The sequence below is a fragment of the Oryctolagus cuniculus genome, chromosome 13 (assembly GCF_964237555.1).
Source record: "Oryctolagus cuniculus chromosome 13, mOryCun1.1, whole genome shotgun sequence".
NCBI lineage: Eukaryota > Metazoa > Chordata > Mammalia > Lagomorpha > Leporidae > Oryctolagus > Oryctolagus cuniculus.
The window spans coordinates 100293321-100312938 of record NC_091444.1 but is presented as its reverse complement, the minus strand read 5'-3'; the positions used below and the strand labels follow the sequence as shown (position 1 = coordinate 100312938).

Here is a 19618-nt window from a genome sequence, read left to right as displayed (position 1 = left end):
ACCTCTGGGCACAGGGATTCCCTGCACAGGGCTCCGGTCACTTCCTCCATCCCAGCTCGGGTAATCGAGGGAATTGTGTAGCCTCTTGCTAACCCTTGCTGCAGCCAACACAGGCTGGGCTGAGCACCTGCCAGTGCCACAAGTCAGGGCATGTTGGTGCTGCTGTCACCTGTCCCGCTAGGGGCGGGTTGAGCCAGGGGACCCGTGGAGAGCACCTGCCACAATGACAAGCTCACAAGGAACGTGGGCCGGGCCGAGAATCGCACTCCTGAGAGGGTAGCCCAGGGAGGTTGTCAGCGTGGTTTCTGAAATCGGGCAGCTCCTGTTACTTAGCCAGAGACATGCTTTTCAAGGCATAGATAACGGGCAGGCATTTGGCCTCATCCCACTGCAGGGGCCAGGGTCTGACACACGCCTCTGGCTGGTGCAGACCTTGGGAGGGGCAGGCAATGGCGCGATTGGGCCCTGGATTGAGTTCCCAGCTTCCGACTTGGGCCCGGCCGAGCCCCCGCTGCCATTGGCAGCTGGGAAGGCAAACAGTACGTAGGAGCTCTCTTTGTCTCTACCTCTCACAAAATTGTTAATAAAACTATTTTTACAGATTTATTTATTTGAGAGGAAGAGTTAGAGAGAGAGAGAGAGAGAGACAAAGACAGAGAGGTCTTCCATAAGCTGGTTCACTCTCCAAATGGCTGCAACGGCTGGAGCTACACTGATCTGAAGCCAGGAGCCAGGAGCTTCTTCTGGGTCTCCCACGCAGGTACAGGGATGTGTGTAGCAGGGCACGGACTCTGAGATGCACCCAGATGCCCATGACATGTGACGTGTGTTGCAGGGTGGGGGACTGTGGGGTGCACCTGGACGCCCATGACACGTGATGTGTGTTGCAGAGCGGGGGGGGGGGCTATGGAGTGCACCCAGATGCCTGTGACACATGATGTGTGTTCCAGGCTGCTGAATCAGAAGGGGGCGGATGACAGCCGGGACCGTGGTCATCACCGGGGCATCTTTGCGACGGTGATCCTGCTCTGCTTTATCGCTGTTCTGTGCTACTGTCGGCTCCAGGTACCCCCCGGGGGTGGGCGGAGGGGAGGCTTGCGGCCGGCCCTGCCCCTGCCCCTGCCCCACGAGGTAGCCCCTGCAGAAGACCAGGAGGGCCGGACTCCAGGAGAGGGCGCTCCAGGCCTCCTGGCCAGTGACACGCAGCTGCCCAGTGAGAGAGCGATGCTGGGTGCTCGGACCAGCTCTGCGGCTCCTTCCCCATCCAAGCCCCCCCCCCCCCGCCCCGTGTCTGCCCGAGAGAGGAGTGGGAGCCACTGGTGCAGGGCAGCTTGAGCCCCCACTGTGCAGCGCCCCTCCGTGCCTCAGTTTCCCCACCTGAAAAACGGCTCAGCCTGGGGGTGGCTGTGCCGATCCAAGGAGTGGCTCTGAGAGGTGCCTAGCGCTTAGCCCAGCCTGAGCTGGATCCCAGAACACACAAGTGCGCAGATACAGGCGTCTGATCAGGCGCGCCCCCGCCCACCGCCCTGATGCTGTGCTCGGGGCCGGCTCCTCTCCCGCGCGGGGGGGACTGGGAGGGCCGGGGAGGGCCAGCCGGTCACCCGCTCTGCACACAGTACTACTGCTGTAAGAAGGAAGGCTCCGAGGAGGATGAAGAGGAGCCGGACTTCGCCGTGCACGCGCACCTGCCCCCGCTGCACTCCAACCGCAACATGGTGCTGACCAATGAGCCGGGGCTCTACCCGGCCACCTCCACCTCCTTCAGCCAGCGGTCCCCGCAGGCCCAGGCCCTGTGCTGCAGCTGCTCCCACCACGAGCCGCCCACGTTCTTCCTGCAGGAATTGGAGGACAAGGACCTGCGCAACAGTGGCGAGCGCGTGGCCTCCGCCAGCTTCAGCCAGGAGGACCTGGAGCTGTCCCCCAGCAGGGGTTTCGGGGGACTGCAGGCGCTCAACCCCAGCCGTCTCTGGGCCATGCGGGAGGGCTTAGCCCGCAGCCACAGTGTCAGCGCCGACGTGTGACTGTGCCCCCCGCCATGGCGCGCCACCCCGGCCCCCCTATCCTGGGGGCACCCCAGGCCCGCAGAGCCCCTGGGCTGGGTGCAGGGGTGAGACTCAGTGAACACAGGTGTAGCCATGGGTAGCAGGGAGACCTAATGCAGCGACAGGGTCGGGGCCATGGAGTGGGTCAGTCAGGCACACGGCCGCTGGTGGCCTCCAGCTCAGCCCGACAACGTGGCCGTGGTGTGGCCACCCCGCCCACCCTGGACCTCACGTGTTCCGGGAAGGGGCAGCCTCAGCCTTCCCTGCCACTGACGACCAGCTGCTGTCCGTAGGGGCCCCCTCTCGCTCTCACGTGCACACACACACGCATGAACATGCCCACGCATGCACACACACGTGCCCAGCACCTGCCTGCTTCCCTCCTGCAAGGGGGCTTCCCGGGCAGCCTACTCCTTGAGAGTTCACCCCAACCCACATTCTGGTCAAGGGAGGCCTGGGCAGGGTTGGGGGGCTGCTGCTCTGGGGGTACCGGCCCCAAGACCCCAGCCCGGCCCTCAGCTCTCCACACAGCACGCGAGCCAAAACCCGGAGGGCAGCATGAGGTGTGGCAGGGTGGGCAGAGCTGGGCCAGGGCTCGAGAGAGCCCTCCACCCATGCCCACCAAGAGGCGGGGCCTCCCGGGATGCAGTCAGAGTCCTGAGTGCTGAGGGGCGCTGGGTCTCGGCGGGATTCTGGGTCCTGAGGGAGATGGCTGCAGGGCGCGCTGTCTTGTCCCATCCCCAGCAGTGTCCCTGTGGAGGCTCCTGTGTGGAGCCGCCCTCTAAGCCCGCACTCCATCCAGCCCTGATTCAGGCTGGGGGCTCCCTGCTCCCTTCCATCAGCGGCAGAAATGACACCACTGGCTCCTTCAGGGCACCAGCCCCCACCCCCAGCTGAGGGAGGCCCAGGAACCCCTCCCTCTGACAAGGGCTGTGGCCATCCGCGAGTGAGGCTCATCTCCCACCGCGAGCTCCCAGAGCCTCCTGCAGTCGGGGGACACTGGCTGTTCAGGGACTCCTTGCCCCCCCCTCCCCTGGCCCCTGTTTGGATGCACCCTTGACTCCCTGCTCCTGGCCCCGCCCCCATCGAGTCTGTTCCTAATGCATTCATCTGGGGAGGGGTCTGGGGTGGGGGCGGGGGACGAGGGCCCTGAGGCAGCTGCTCCCATTTTGGTCACCAGCCTCTGCACATAGATACTTAGAGCTCTGGAATGCAGTGAGCACCCCCTGCCCTGGCCCGGTCCCTGCAGCGCCGTCCTGGGACCCACCCACCAGCCTGGCAGAGCCAATGGATCATCTCCTACCACCCTCCATGGCTTCAGTCTGGCTGCTGTGGCCAGTGCAAACCCTCTCTGCATTGTGCCATGCCCGTGCAGCCCAGGCCCTGCCTGGAGGAACCCAGAGTGGCTCTCTGGTGAGGGGTCTCCAAAACCACCTTTGTCAACCCTGGGGGGATGGAGGCTGTGCTCATCTCCCCTGGGAACCCCAGCTGAACCCGTCTGGGCTGGTAACAGAGCCACTGCCTCAGGGGGCTCCGGGCAGCCCTGACGGGGCACAAGGCCTTGTGTGTGATGGGCACACACACTCAGCGCTGGCAGAAAAGGAGGAGGCTCGGGCAGGAAGAGGATGGCAGAGCAGAGCAGGGACCGCGGGACACGGCATGGGCAGGGGCCACAGCCACTCAGCCCTCCCCGAGCGGAGCCGGAGCCCTTGAGCAGGTGGGGGCTGGGAGAGACCCTCTGCGGCAGCCACAGCGTGGTGGTGGAGTCGCAGCCGTTGAAGTCGCCGTTCAGAAGCCTGCAGCCAACGGTTGGGACCTGGGTTCTGTTCCCCAGGATGGCTCCAGACTCCAGCAGGGATGGCTCGAGGAATGGGGCTCCTTCCACCCACATGGGAGACCAGGGTTGAATTCTTGCTCCCAGCTTTGGCACCTGGCTCAGCCCCGGGCCATTGCCAGCAGATGGCAACTCTCTTGTGGGCGCCTTCTCTCTCTCTGCCTCTCTCTGCCTCTCTCTGTCTCTCTCTGCCTCTCCAATAAATACATTTTTTAAAAACGTGCAGCCCCTTGATGCATACATGTGCAGCCATGGGCACACACAGGCAAAAGCACCCCAGACTGGTTGCTGCCTCAGCTTCCCCAGGGTGGACCCCGCTCTGAGTCCAAGTTTGGGGACAGGCTGGGCCCCCATGCAGGAGGCAGCCACTGGCCTCTCTGGCACCTATGCCCAAAGGAAACAGTTCTCCTGGCCATCCTCAGTGCCGAGGCCAGCTGGCAGTCCCTTGGGTGGCGGAGCCCCAGGCCCCTCCCCTCCCGGCACCCTCCACGGCTGCTCTGCTCTTGCCTCTCCCCACGCCTGCCGCTGGGTCAGCCCAAAGGAGGGCTCTCGTCCAGCTCGGCACCCACGAGTCCAGACCAGGGGGCCCTCCGCAGAGCTCCAGAAACACCAGTCCTGAGGCTCCGCACACCTGCCTCGTCCCTGGTCCCCCAGCCTGCTGCAGGGGGCACTCTGGACCTTAGTGCAGATCCTCCCCTGCAGCCCCACACCAATGGAGGTTCCGGCCCACTCTGACCCCGGCGCAGGGCTCCTGAGGCCCCACTGCCCACTCTGTCTGTGGCCTTTGGTCTGCACCTGGCTGGCCCCAAACCCCAGGCCTTAGGGATTGAGAGACCCCACACGGCCACGCCCTGGCTCTCCCAAGCCCATGGGGTCCCCCGCCCCTCCTACCAGAAGCAGCAGAGACCCCACCAGGCCGCCATATATACGACCATTTTATTGACATACATGGATGAGTACTGACTGCGGTTACAGGACAAACCCACTGCTGAGAACCATGCACACCGAAAGAGGGCTCCCTGGGGCTTACAGTTCGGCAGGTGCTGGGCTGGGCCGGGCCATGAGGCAAACCCTCCAACTGATGGGCACCTAGATGCTGGCAGGGACCCACTGACACCCGGGCCACTGCCGCCACCTCTCCCACAGAGCCCGGTCAGGGTCACCTGCCAGTTATCTGGAGGAGGCCCTACCCAGAGACGGCCTGGACCCTGGGCACAGGTGAGCAACTTCCTGGGGACAGAGGCTGGGGTGGGGACGAGCGGCAGGGCGGGAGCCACGGGGCCGGCCACTCACCTCCAACCAGGGGCTGGAGTACCACTTGCAGCAAGGCCTCTCAAAACAGGTGCTCTCCTCCGGCAGCTTCTTGGTCAGCCCGCACTCAGGCCCGCTGTGCATCTACAACTTCCCATTGGTCAGCTCCATGCACAGGACCAGTCGCTTCTTCACACCTCGCCACAGGTGGTGTTGCACTGAGGCCAGGGACAGGTCAGATCAGAGGCCAGGGGCTGAGAGGGCTGGGACGGCTGACCCTGCCCGGGGTGGGGGGAACCCTGTGACAACAGCTGGTCAGTAGATATGGTGGTGGGGGGTACGCTGGGACCAATGGCGCATGGGCTGAGAACTCTGGTCCACAACCGTTTGTCCCCAAATGAGTTTGATCAAAAGCAGCGGAACCCAAAACCATCTGTTTGAAACAAATTGGTTAATGACCATTTGGCTGGGGGTGCTGTGGCCAGAATCGATTTAGCAGACAACACTTTGTCCCGAGATGATTTGGTTAATAGTGATCTTCTTGAAGGCACATTGGAAGCAATGGGTCTGGCGTGGGGTGGGGGTTGACAAGCATGGACAGCAGGCTGCCCGGCCCGCAGGCCAGAAGCAGTTGCAGCGGGACAGCACCTGCACCGTGCCCCATCGCTCGGGCTCCTGGGTGCCTGGTGTGGGGACGCTGCCAGTTCTGCATGCACCACCGTGGTGGAGCCTGTGCCCACTTGGAGCTGAAAGGTCGCAAGGGGCTCCCCCGCCTGTTTGGCTCTGTGTGTGTCAAATCCATCTCAGCGAGCTCCGCCTTCAAAGTTGCAGCCAGCTCCTGGCCAACCTGCTGTTCTCCAATGCCCTCTGGCCAGGCGCCCCCATCTCCGGGACACTCACCAGCCCCAGTCCTGGGCCAGCCAGTGGTTCTTGTCCCCGCAGCGGTGGATGGCCAGAGACTTGGTCTCCACCTGGCACTGGGACTCGAGGACTACGCGGCCATCGCTGGTCTTGCAGCACACGTGCCTGATGGTGTGGCCCTGCCCTCAGCTCCCTCTGCACTCCAAAAGGGAGAAGGCAGGGGCCGGGGGGGGGGCGCTCCACAAGCCCCCAGCCCCCAGGGAGGGGAAAGCACCCCAGGCAGTGTGGGAAGCGGTTGCCATAGTAACCACTTTTTAAATCACATTTTCTGTTCTAATTACAGAAATAATGCCTGCTTGATGACAAACACAGAGGGAGAAACATACACCTACAGATAGGGGCTGCGCACAGGGGACCCGGCTGGCATCTGAGCAGATGAGAGGGGCAGAGACAGAGACGGGGAGAGGCGGATGGAGACAGGGGAGACGGGCAGAGACAGGTCAAGACATGGGGAGAGGCAAACGGAGATAGGGTGAGATGAACAGAGACGGGGAGACGGGCAGAGACAGACAGGGAGAGATGGGGAGAGATGGACGCAGACGGGGGAGACGGGAAGAGACAGGGAGATGGACGGAGATGGGGAGAGACAGACCGAGACATGGGGAGAGGCGGATGGAGACAGGGGGGAGGTGGAAGGGCAGAGATGGACAGGGAAAGACAGACTGAGACATGGGGAGAGGCGGACGGAGATGGAGGGAGAGACGGGCAGAGATGGACAGGGAGAGATGGACAGGGAGAGATGGACAGGGAGAGATGGGGAGAGATGGACGGAGATGGGGAGAGACAGACCGAGACATGGGGAGAGGCGGATGGAGATGGAGGGGGGGACGGGCAGAGATGGAGACATGGGGGGAGGTGGATGGAGATGGGGAGAGATAGACGGAGCTGGGGGGAGGCGGACAGAGACAGGAGAGATGGGGGAGATGAGCAGAGACAGGGAGAGACAGACCGAGACGTGGGGGAGATGGATGGAAACGGGGGGAGACAGGCCGAGACGGACAGAGAGAGACAGATCGAGACAAGGAGAGACGGACGGAGACGGGCGGAGACAGCCAGGTCAGATGGGGGCTTTGATTCCTCGGAACTACAGGGAGACCTGGCACTCAGGGGCTCCTCCCTCACACCCTTGCTCCAGAAACTGGAGAAGCCGGGGGCAGCAGAGGCCAGCCCCGTGCCAGCCACGCTCACCAGCCCCCAGTCAGACGTGGTCCACTGGTGGTCGCAGGGGGACCTGTGCAGCTCTTTTCGCCCACCAGCCTGGTGTTGGGGTCACACAGCCTCTCGTCCTCAGAGCAGCGGATGTGCCTAGTCACCACGCTGTGCTCCCCGTACTTGGCTGTGCACTGTGAGGGGTGGGCGGGGGGCTGGGTATGAGGCTGAGCTCCATGGCTGGCTCTAGTCCTTGCCCCTCCACCCATGGCCCTGCCAAGCCCCAGCCAGCCCATGGCCAGCTCCACTCTGCAGAGGCCCACCCGGGACCAGTACCTGTGGTGCAGGTGGCACTGCAGGGTTCCTGTGATGAGAGCTTCCACCAGTACATGTTGGCCGGACTCACGCCTTGCTTACATGCCTTGGCCCTGGTCCTGAAAGGAAGTCCAGGAGAGAAGGAGCGAGAAGCACCCCTGCCGGCCACTCCTGGGAGGGGCCATTCCTCCTAACCACACGCTTGCCTTCAGCCGCGAGCATAACCCCACCAGCGGGTGCCAAAGCTCCCCAACACAGCTAGGGGGCAGAGAGCTGCAGCCTGGGAGCTGTTGGGGCTCCCTACAGGGGTGCTGAAGAATGTGGGTTTCACACCGTGACTGCACCCCACATGCAGGCATCTCACTCCCACCTTCTCCTGTCAGTCCTGGATTTCTTCCCACCAAGAAAGCAGCACTTGTGAGCCAAGAATGCTCCAGAATGCCCTGCTCCTGCCTCCCTCGAGCTGGGTGCTGGGTGGTTGGGGACACTGGCCACTCAGGCTCCAGCTACCAACATTAAAGAGCTCAGCTCCAGGCAGGGGTGTGGCAGCCAGCTTCCGCAGGGTCGCAGGGACCCTGGGCTGGAACTCTTGGCCAGGGCATGAGGCGCTGCAGCCGGCTACCATCAGGGCACATGGCTGCTTTGAACTAGCCATGTGCCGGGCCTGATCTCAAGCTCCAAGTGCGGGCTCACTCTGGATTCAGCATGAGGAGCAGGGACGCTGTGGCAGGGCGCAGACAGCCCCTGGGGTCCTGCGGCCTGCAGCAGGTCACTTGGGCCTGGTCTGGCGCTGGCCCCTTCACAGGGCCATTCGCTGGTCCCTTCCTAGGGCCGCTCCGACGTGCGTTCTTGCACTTGTGGGAGGAGTGGTAGCATCGACCGCTCCCATGCTCCGGGGACCCAGGAGACAATCTCCAACCGGAGCACCAGAGGCAAATCCACCCAGTCCAGGAGGGAGGGGACGTGGGAGGGAGAGGCAAGGCTGGGATGTGGTTATCATCTTTCCCCTAGCCGTGCCCTCACCTCGGGCTTCCAACCAGGAGTCTGTCGGCCTTGGAGGGAAGCCCCAGCCTCCTCTTTAAAAATGAGAAGAGACATGGATGGCAGGTTAAGCCGCTGCCTGTGGCGCCAGGAACCCACATGGGCAGCGGTTTGTGTCCCGGCTGCTCCACATCCAGTCCAGCTCCCTGCTGATGTTCCTGGGAAGGCCGTGGAAGATGGCCCAAGTGCTTGGAGCCCCGCACCCACGTGGAGGCCTGGATGGAGCTCCTGGTTCTTGGGTTCAGCCTGGCCCAGCCCCAGGCATTGCGGCCATTTCGGGAGAGAACCAGCAGATGGAAGATCCATCTCTCCTCTCTCTCTCGCTCTCTATCTCTCTGTGTTTCAAATAAATAAATCTTAAAAAAAGAGAGGGAGGAGGACTTCTAACATGGGAGGGGGCCGAGACCCGGGGACCTCAGAGCAAGAGAGGACCCGAAGCTGAATCCCTGACACTGGGTTCAGAAAACACCCCTGCTTCCAAAAGCTTTATGTCCCCCTGTGCCACACCACCCTTGAAACAAAGAGCCAGCCCCTCCCTGCCCCTCCACCCGCTGTCATTATCTAATGACAGCTCCCAGCCAGCAGGCAGGCATGCACCCAGCCCTCCTGAGGCCCTGGGGAGTCCCTGGAGGGGCTGCCCGCACGTCTCCTGTGGCCACAGGTGCAGCCTCCCCTGACCAGGATTTGCACAACCTGAGAAGTAAAACACCCAGGACATGGACGACCCCCTCTGGCCCCCACCTCCATCTGGAGGGAGGATATCTCGCCAGGCCAGGGGTTTCCAAATGGCCTGTCACTCACGGGGCCCCCTGCCCAGGAGATGCAGACTCTTCCGGCCTGGCTGGGGTGGCTCCCAGGTGACCGGGCAGAAAGGGCTGCTTTCCTGGCTGCTGCCCCCCCCTCTGAGGGAGCCCGCCCTGCTCCATGTCTCTCTGGGAACAGGCCCCGCCCTTGACTGCTGGAGCTGCTCTCAGATGGACATAGTCTCTCCTTTCTGGAATGCCTTTGATACGTCCTGCTTCCAGCTTCCTGTGTGCGGCCAGCTCACTGAGGTACAGCTTTTTGGACCCGGAGGTCTCCCCATGGCCTCCAGGGCCCTATCTCCCTGGGCCATCTTTGGGTGGATGGCAGGGACAGTGCACACTGACCAGCATTTGATGGACAGACGCTAAGACTCCAAGATGGGCAGCGGAGCCAAGGCTTGGAGATGGGGCCCAAGGATCTCAGTGCTTGCGCTGCACGAGACCCCGGGCCCGGCAGTCACCTTGCACCTGAGCCTGCAGGGGCCCTGTCTGGCACTTCCTGATGGACAGAGGAGCACCTGGAGCCCAGAGGCTGGTAGACTTGGCTCCAGGGCTCGCCATGTGTCCTGCTGTCCTGCCACACCACACAGACAACAGCAATGCCAGTGCCTGATGCTGAATTGAAGAGCTGGGCTCTGTGCCACCAGGACAGATGTGGCCGAGAGGGGCTGCTGTCCACCAGCTGCCCACCCCCCAGCTCCTGGGGATCCGGCCATGGCTCTGTGCTGTGCACACAGACGGCTCTGGGGGCAAAGAGGACCCAGGCTAGGGGTTGGGAACGGGACTCAAGGCCTTAGGTCCTGGCCGGAGCACACAGCTGAGCGGCGTCTGTGTCAGACCCTCCTGTTCTTCCCTTCGAAGCCCCTTGTGCTCAGAGCTGAAGCAAAGCCTGTTACTCCCTGCAAGCCTGAGAGTTTGTGGGTGCCAGGCACAGGGGACGTGCCTGCTGGGCAGCCTGTGGAGGGCCCAGCTGTGTCCTCCTGGCAAGGAAGGGTCCCTCTTGAGCCCCTCACAGTGCCAAAGTGGGTGGGAGGTCCTCCCAGCCCTAGCCCAAGGCCCCACAAGGGCTGGGCCTCGTAAAGAGGCCGGGGAGAGGTGCAGCACCCTGGGGTCCCTAGCTCTGCAGCTCTGGACCCTGGCCAATGGCCCAAACCCCTGGCCTTCCAACCCAGTCCTGGGGACCCCCAACTGAGCATCGCCCAAGGTCAAGGAACTGCAGGGGGCTGTCCCTGCCTTTGGGGCCCACCCCACCAGTGGGGGCTGAGCCTGGCTCCATCTGCTGAGAACATGCTTGCTGCCCACGGCTTTGTCACCAGGGAGCACCCTGTAGTGTGACAGGCAGGTCTGGGGCCACCTTGCTGCACACTGCACTGGTGAAGGTCACACCCCTCTGACACAGTCACACTGCCCAGGTGACCCCAGCTGTGACTGTCCAGGCGACCCCTGCTGTGACTGCCCAGGCGACCCCAGCTGTGACTGCCCAGGAGACCCCAGCTGTGACTGCCCATGCAACTCTAGCTGTGACTGCCCAGGCATGTCCAGCTGTGACTGCCCAGGCGTGTCCAGCTGTGACTGCCCAGGCGACCCCAGCTGTGACTGCCCAGGCGACCCCAGTTGTGACTGCCCAAGTGACCTCAGCTGTGAGTGCCCAGGTGACCCCAGCTGTGACTGCCCAGGCGTGTCCAGCTGTGACTGCCCAGGTGACCCCTGCTGTGACTGTCCAGGAGACCTCAGCTGTGACTGCCCAGGCGTGTCCAGCTGTGACTGCCCAGGTGACCCCAGCTGTGACTGCCCAGGTGACCCCAGCTGAGACTGCCCAGGTGACCTCAGCTGTAACTGCCCAGGCAACCCCAGCTGTGACTTCCCAGGTGACCCCAGCTGTGCCTGCCCAGGTGACCCCAGCTGTGACTGCCCAGGTGACCTCAGCTGTGACTACCCAGGTGACCGCAGCTGTGCCTGCCTGTGGGGAGCAACTGGGAGCAACTCGGACTAGACTAAGTTACTGGAATTAAGACTTATTCTATGCATCTGCTCTCCCACAATATGGCGCTGAGAAGGGAGAAACAGCTTCTACACAGCTGCCTCCAGTTCAACCAATAAACAGCAGGACCTGCTCCTGATTGGAGGAGAGCAGTGTACTCGGCGTGTGGGTAGCAGAGTTGGGATTGGCGGAAGAGGACTATAAAGGAGGAGAGAGACAACATGCACCAGGAACATCTATCTGAAGGAACACCTGTGCAGCCCCCGAGAGAGCCGGCCGGCGGTGTGCCGCTCCCCCACGGAAGTGGGGAAGGTGGCAGGGGGAACCGCCCTTCCACGGAGGTGGAAGGGTCGGTAGCCAACCCGGGAAGAACCAGCAGCAAACCCGGGGAGGGCCGAGCGGACAAAAGAACAGCGCAGGGTCCTGTGTCGTTCCTCCACGAAGAGGGGGAGCAACACCTGCCCAGGTGACCCCAGCTGTGACTGCACAGGTGACCCCAGCTGTGACTGCCCGGGTGACCTCAGCTGAGACTGCCCAGGTGACCCCAGCTGTGACTGCCCAGGTGACCTCAGCTGAGACTGCCCAGGTGACCCCAGCTGAGACTGCACAGGTGACCTCAGCTGTGCCTGCCCAGGTGACCCCAGCTGTGCCTGCCCAGGTGACCCCAGCTGTGACTGCCCAGGTGACCTCAGCTGAGACTGTCCAGGCGACCCCAGCTGTGACTTCCCAGGCGACCCCAGCTGTGACTGTCCAGGCGACCTCAGCTGTGACTGCCCAGGTGACCTCAGCTGTGAGTGCCCAGGCGACCCCAGCTGTAACTGCCCAGGCGACCCCAGCTGTGACTTCCCAGGTGACCCCAGCTGTGCCTGCCCAGGTGACCTCAGCTGTGACTGCCCAGGTGACCCCAGCTGTGACTGCCCAGGTGACCCCAGCTGTGACTGTCCAGGCGACCTCAGCTGTGACTGCCCAGGTGACCTCAGCTGTGACTGCCCAGGTGACCCCAGCTGTGCCTGCCCAGGTGACCTCAGCTGTGACTGCCCAGGAGACCCCTGCTGTGACTGTCCAGGTGACCCCAGCTGTGACTGCCCAGGTGACCCCAGCTGTGACTGCCCAGGTGACCCCAGCTGTGACTGTCCAGGTGACCGCAGCTGTGACTGTCCAGGTGACCGCAGCTGTGACTGCCCAGGTGACCCCAGCTGTGACTGTCCAGGTGACCGCAGCTGTGACTGCCCAGGTGACCCCAGCTGTGACTGCCCAGGTGACCCCAGCTGAGACTGTCCAGGTGACCCCAGCTGTGACTGCCCAGGCGTGTCCAGCTGTGCCTGCCAAGGTGGCCTCAGCTGTGACTGCCCGGGCGTGCCCAGCCATGCTGCCCAGTTGCCACTGGCTCTGGGGCCTCCAGGGGACCCTCACTGCACCCTTCCCAGGGCACTTCCTGCCTTGCTCCTGACCCTCGCTCTGGGGTCTGGCCCCCACTTGAGGACTGCTGGATCCTCCCTCACTGTCAGGCCTGTTGTGCAGCTGGAGGCCAAGCCGCCCCCATTCCAAAGTGAGTCCCTAGGGAGCCCCCCTAGGGCCAGGGCGGATGTGACAGGTGCAGGGTCACCTGCAGCTAGACGCCGACACCCTGGCTCAGGAGAAGAGCTCAGAACCGTGTCTTCCCCCGCCCCCCCCCCCCGCCCCTCCACCCTGTGTAAGCTCCATGCCCTGGCATTCGGCGGGGACCTGGGCCTGGGACTGACATTGAGGAGGACACGCTGAGGGCCAGGCCCCTGCCCTCTCCCCAGAGCCCCAGCACATGGGAAGCATGGCTGTCCCCCACTGCCCCAGGCCCTGGACAGGACAGGGGTGGGGCCTCCTACCTGCCCTGTGAGTTTCATTCCTGGCCGAGGTGGGGAGACTGGTGCTGGTGTCGGGGAAGGGGGCCGAGGAGGTGTTGGTGACCCTGTCACTGCTGAGCTCCAGGTAGGACCCGTTGAGCAGCTCAGCGCCGGCTCCCTCGTTCTCCTCGTAGCCCAGTCCAGGCTGTCAGCCAGGGAGCTCCCGGGGCCGCCCGGGGCGAAGATGCTGTTCACTGTCTCATTGAGACCGAACTCCTTCTAGTCGGAGCCGGCACCCAGCAGCTGTCCAGAGATGGCGTTGGCTGACAGGAACTCCTGGGACGTGAAATGGGCATCCATGTCTTGGCCCCCCTTGTCCCCCGCGACCACCATCCCTGTGGCATTGTGGTCTATGGAGGGAGACAGGGGCCTCGACACCAAGGGCTCCCTGACCCAGGCAAGGAGGTGCTGGGCTTGAACGCTCTCAGAAAGGAGTTTCTGCTCAGGTAAATAACCTGAGTTGGCCGCGGTCTGGACGGTGTCCTGCAGGAGCTAGAAGGGAGTCCGCCAGATCGTAGGCATGGGGACCTCAGCATGTGACCCCCCTGGGACTGGGAATTACGGTCCTTGGGGATGTCACTGGCTAGGGACCGTCACTGTGTCCTCACGAGGACACAGGGACAGATGGAGCAGAAGCGGCCGTGTGAGCACAGAGGCAGGCCCTGCACATCTGGGCCCCTGCAGCTCGGGCGCCCCTTCCCCTCCGAACACAGGCAGGCACTCCCTTTCTCTAAGCCTCAGTCTCCCCGTCTGTCAAATGGGGATAGCCAGAGACAGGCGGCCTCCTATCCAGGGGGTCCCCACCTGTGGGTGCAGCCAAGCATGCATGAGAAAGCTGTGTGTACACCAAGCCCCTCGCTCCAGCTGGCCCCAGGCCCGGCACCTCTGACCAACCACCCCTGGGAGGGGCTGAAGCCCTGCTCCCGCCACCCCCTCCGGGTTACCTTGGAAGCCCTTGGCCCTGGGAGGGCCCTTGCAGGCTCCGCCACCACCACCAGCCCACACACACACCTCATTGGTCTCCTGGCCCCTGCCTAGGCCCAGCTCCATCTCGGGCCCTGGGGGCCCAAACAGCCGGTTGTCCAGGCCCAGCCGCTCCGAGGAGGCCGGGCCATAGAGGGAGCCCGCCTCACAAAGCCCAGCAGGTCGGACCTGCCCAGCTCCCAGCGCTCTGCGCTCTGGGAGGTGGGCTCTGGGAGGCGGGCTCTGGGAGGCCATAGTGGAGCGGCTGCAGCAACATGTACTCGAAGGTGATGGAGGGGCTCTTGCCATTCTGGTTCCACACCTGGGGAGAGAGAAGCAGCACCGGGCCCTTCCCCACTCCTCTCCCTTCCCACCAGGGCTCCCGGCTCCCACCTGAGCCTCCCCCAAGGATGGCATGTGCCCCCATGCCAGGGGCAGCCTGGACCCCAGGCTAGGAAGCAGGGGCACAGAGCAAGAGGGGTAGCAGGAGTGGCCCACCCTGGACACAGAGGTGAGGGGTGCCCCACGTGCTTTCCTGAGTAATAAAGACAAAAGCACCAGCAGCTGCATGGGGCCGTCACTGCCCCCAGCCTCGCTGCAGGGCCCCCTGGGCCAGGCTGGTGGGCTGGGCAGACCCAGGCCTGCCTCGCTCTGGGCCAACCCCCAAGGCTGGGCCAGCTCCAAGCTCCCGTGAGACAGAGGCCTCTGCAGAGCCCCCGACGGTGGCCTGGCTGTCTCCCTCCCAGCACCTCCGTGGTGGGGGTCAGGGTGCTCCTGGGAAGCAGCCCGCACACTGGGACTCCCTGAGTGGTCGAGCACAGAGACCCCTGGAAGGCAGGGGTGCCAGCATGGAAAGGCCGGCAGTGTGAACTGGGTCTGGAGAAAAGGGCAAAATGTCATCTCACTTGTTAGCGGTGCCCAGTGAGCAGCCGCCACGGGGGAGGCTCCCTGCCGTGGAGAGTGTGGCTGTGCCGCTAATGCGGGCTGGCCCTAGAACCCCTGAAGCAGGTTCACGAGCAGCATCACCCCGGTGGCACGGCCCACGGCACACTCGTTGCTCATCGGGGCTGCTGCAGCTCCCTCCCCTAAGCATGACCCACCTGCCGTGACCCAGCACCACGCTGCCTGCCCGAGACCACTCGGCTCCTGGGTCAAGTTGGTTGCACTTGACCCCTCTGTCCTGGGGGAAGTAACTAAGCTTATTCCAAATGTGAGGCTTCCTTTGCCACCCACAGGGCCTGTGGTGCCCAGGGAGCTCGGATCCACTGAGGCAGGGAACCACACAGTAGTGCACTGGACAGTGGGGCCCGGCGGTGGGCACTGCCTGGGCAAGCCAGGGAAGGCGGAGCCACAGTGCAGCTCAGACAAAGGCCGTGCGAGGACTGGGCCCTGACTGCCAGGAGGCGGGCACTTCCACCTAGAGACAGCAGGTTCAGGCTGCCTCGGGCCATCTGGGCACCTGGCCAGGAGAGAACAGGCAGCCATCTAATCAGGGCAGCTGGCCCTGGGGGCCAAGACAGGGAGGGATGCTGTCTGAAGCGTACTGGTACCCTGCTGGTCCAGGGGACAGCTCTTGGCACCTGCAGCCCGACTGAGATGGTAGCTGGACAAGAGCAGTAGCCTTGGATTGAGAAAGGCATGGGGCCCAGAGGCCTCTCCCCAAGTGAGCCACCAAGGGGTGCCAGCCATGGGCCAGAGCCTGCGGAAGATATGGAAGAGATAGACGCTTTGTGGGCCAGCTGCAGTCCCCAGACCAGCGGCAGCTCAGTGCATGAACCCTCTCCCCTGGGGGCACCAGGGGGAGTAGGTAGTGCTGCCTGCCCAGGCAAGCTCCCTGTGCATGGTGTGGCATGGGCAACAGGAGACACGGAGCTGTGCCCCAGGGACACGGCAAGGCTGGGCCCTGCCACAGACACCTCGTCAGCCAGAGGGAGCTGCCCCTCACATGGCCACGTCCCCACAGCACAAGTGCACTCAGCCACGTGGGAAGTCCCCTGCTCCGATATGAGGCGACCATGACCCGCAGGCTGGCCTGGTCCCTGGTGGCAACCCTGGGCCCCTGGCTCCCTCCCGTGGGGCCCTCACCCCCTTCCTCAGTCCCTCCTGCATGCAGCCGGCTGCCCCTGAATGAGGGGCGCAGAGGGAGTGCTCAGGGCAGCGGGCAGCCTGTGGAAGGTGCGCCGTGGCCAGCAGGTATGGGGCTGGTGCTCCAGCCTGGTGCTGCCACAGACTTATGGTGGGACCCTGAGCGGCTGCTGCCTCCAGCCTGCCCATCTTCCAGCGCCCACATGGGCTGACACTGCAGCCCTGTCCTGGGGCATGGCCAGCCCAGGGGCACTGTTCTGGGAGCCACCTGGAGCCAGCCAGCTCTGACTCCATTACTGGGACGATGACACAAATATGTCTCCATTCACCCCATCAGCCTAGGGCTGGGCTGCCTGCATTCTCGGTCACCCTCTTGACTGTCAGTGGACACTCCCCAGGCCCAGCTCAGGACAGAAGACCACAAGTGAGCCCAGGTCCCCAGCAGCCCTGTCCCCACCCTGGGGCCAGAGGAAACAAGCAGGAAGACGCCCCAGCAAGCGGCCTGGGGGGGGTGGGGTGAGGGGCTCAGCCCGGCCCCCAGATATGCGACCAGGGTTCAGCTCAGGGCCCTTTCTTCCCTCGGCTCTCCCAGCTCGCAGGCCATCCTCAGTATTTCCACGCGTCAGTGCTGAGTACGACAGCTCTGCGGCCAGCTCTGAGAACATGCTGTTTCCTGGCCTTGCCACTGCTCCAGCGACCGAGCGAGCGCTAGAACAGCGGGCCTGGCCGGAGGCCCAGCTCCCCACGCTCAGCCAGGACCAGCCCCAGAGCCTGCAGCCTGCATGGCCGCCCTACCACCGGAGAGTCCCAGGCTGGCTGCAGCCAGAGGGCTGAATTCAGCAGAGCACCTCCCTTTCCAGTGCCTCCCCCAGTCCTGGCTCCCACGCAGCTGCTGAGACCTCCTGCCTGAGCCAGTCCCACTCATGATGGGGGGGCTCACTACCTGGCATCACCACCGCACCTCACCCAGCAGCTTGGGGTGGGGGTGGTGAACTCAGTTTCCTTGGAACACCCCACCCCCCCAATAGCTGACTTGAGCTCTGGCCTCTGGGGCCCACAGTACTCAGCCCACCCCCTTCCCAAAAGAAGGGGCCCGGGGTCCACCGCCCCTCCCCCAGTCCCACCTATGCACCCAGCACATAGACCGACTTCTTCCTTTCCACCATCTGGATGTCTCAGGCGCTGGCTGCGATGTGGGTCACCAGGGAGTAACCTGGAGGACACATGACAGGCGGTGAGCAGTGGGGGCCGCCTCTGGGTGCCCTCCATGGTGGCAGCATCCCCCAGGGAGGACAAAGCCCAGCTGGGGGGTCACCACCAAGTGAGGGAGGGGCAGCAGCTGCCTGTGGGCTGGCCCAGTCTCCACCAAGGTTAACAACACTTGAAACAGGGAAGGGCATTGTGACGTAGTGGGTAAGGCTGCCGACTGCAACTCCAGCATCCCATATGAGTGTCAGTTCAAGTCCTGGCTGCTCCACTTCCAATCCAACTCTTTTTTAGTGGCCTGGAAAAGCAGCAGAAAGCAGCCTGTGTCTGGGCCCCTGCCACCCACATGGGAGACCCCAGCCGTTGGTTCACCCTCCAATGGCCACTGTGGCCAGCGCACTGCGGCCGGCGTATCGCGCTGACCCGAAGCCAGGAGCCAGGTGCTTCTCCTGGTCTCCCATGGGGTGCAGGACCCAAGCACTTGGGCTATCCTCCACTGCACTCCCGGGCCACAGCAGAGAGCTGGACTGAAGAGGGGCAACCGGGACAGAATCCGGTGTGCCAGCGCCTCAGGCGGAGGATTAGCCTATTGAGCCGCAGCGCTGGCCAAAAACACTGACTTTCAAATGAGTAAATCTTAAACACACACACACACAAACATTTAATAAACCCATATTGTCTGCTACAAATCCATTGTTTGCAGAGAATTCTGGAGAATTATTTGGGATTTAGAGCAGGTTTGCATGATGGAGGAGGGAACTTAGAACAGCAACCTGCCAGTGACCACAAAAAGTTTAGGGGATTCTTGCTTCACGTGGATATAAAGAAAATTATCTCATTCAGCTGGTCGTATAAGTGTTGACAGAAAAGCTCTCTTCCTCTTAAAAAAGAAAATCTTGAAACGAACAGCTCTCACTGGACTGAGTTTCTTGACACACTGCTAAATCTAATGCATCTCTCTGTGCCTGGTTCTCAGTGTGTTTGACACGGAGCAAAGGGTCAGAGTGCCCTAGATGAAGGGTAAGTGACCATTCAGCCAGGCCCAGATGGAGGCCTTGAGGACGTCGGGGTATGCCCACCATTCCTGTTTAAAGCTCAGAGCTAAGTGTAAGGAAATCCAGTTTTGTTCTATTTTATGAAATATTAGATGTCAAGTGCTTTTGGTGTCTGGCTTTGCTGGAGCCTGCACCTGCCCAGATCTGCCTACACCCTGTCTTCCCAGTGAGCTCCTAATCTGCCCCCACATGTCCTGCCAGGCTAGTATATCGTGAACACAGCCTCAGACAAGGTGAAGAGTGTACCTTCTTTTAAGAAGCATTTTGATGTCATATTGAAACATCGCAAACATAAAATTTGAGGCTAGAGTTGGAACATGAAATTTTTTTCTAAGTTTATTTTTAGTTTACTTGAAAGATACAGAGACAGAGATAGGATCTTCTGTACACTGGGTCTCTCCTCCAAATGCCTGCAACAGCTGGATCTGGGCCAGGGAGAACCCAGGAACCGGGAGCTCTATCCAGGCCTCCCACAAGAGTGGCAACCACCCAAGCATTTGCCTTGGGCTGGCGCTGTGGTGCAGCGGATTGACGCCCTGGCCTGAGCGCTGGAATCCCCTATGGGTGCTGGTTCTAGTCCCGGCTGCTCCACTTTCGATCCAGCGCTCTGCTGTGGCCTGGGATAGCAGTAGAGGATGGCCCAAGTCCATAGGCCCCTAAACCCACATGGGAGACCCAGAGGAAGCTCCTGGCTTTGGATCAGCACAGTTCCGGCCATTGCGGCCAATTGGGGAGTGAACCATCGGATGGAGGACATCTCTCTCTCTCTCTCTCTCTCTCTCTCTCTCTGCCTCTCCTCTCTATGTGTAACTATGACTCTCAAGTAATAAATAAATAAATCTCAAAAAAAAGTGGGAGTTTGCCACTACGGGGTTGGGGGAGTGGAGGTAGAAGGCAAACTGCAGAAGAGTTGGGCGCTCTTTGAAGCCTCTGGGAACTTTCCTCTTATCTGTTTCATTAGCTGCCCCGTGCAGCTTATCTGTTTGCCAGATGCTTTGCAAGGAGTCTAGAAGGGTCTTGTTTAGCACCAAGGGTCTCAACTAAAGGGAGAAATGGGGTGGGGGAGAAGGGAAAAAGGCGCAACATGCCCTA

At 62.4% G+C, this 19618-nt stretch overlaps 1 protein-coding gene and 1 non-coding gene across 2 annotated transcripts; one reads left to right on the top strand and one right to left on the bottom strand.

Moving 5' to 3' along the window:
- Positions 1 to 973: 973 nt before the first annotated feature.
- On the top strand, positions 974 to 2021 carry LOC100343788 (protein FAM163B). Its single transcript, XM_051821596.2, is given in 3 exon segments — positions 974 to 998; positions 1001 to 1065; positions 1617 to 2021. Coding segments are annotated over 3 exon segments (495 nt in total).
- Positions 2022 to 4357: 2336 nt separating this feature from the next.
- LOC103346828 (uncharacterized) lies at positions 4358 to 17334 on the bottom strand. The gene is made up of 4 exons (XR_011381721.1): positions 13200 to 17334; positions 7534 to 7631; positions 7237 to 7391; positions 4358 to 5345 (listed from the first exon to the last, which is right to left on the bottom strand). It is a non-coding gene; the product is annotated as an uncharacterized protein (transcript).
- Positions 17335 to 19618: the final 2284 nt, after the last annotated feature.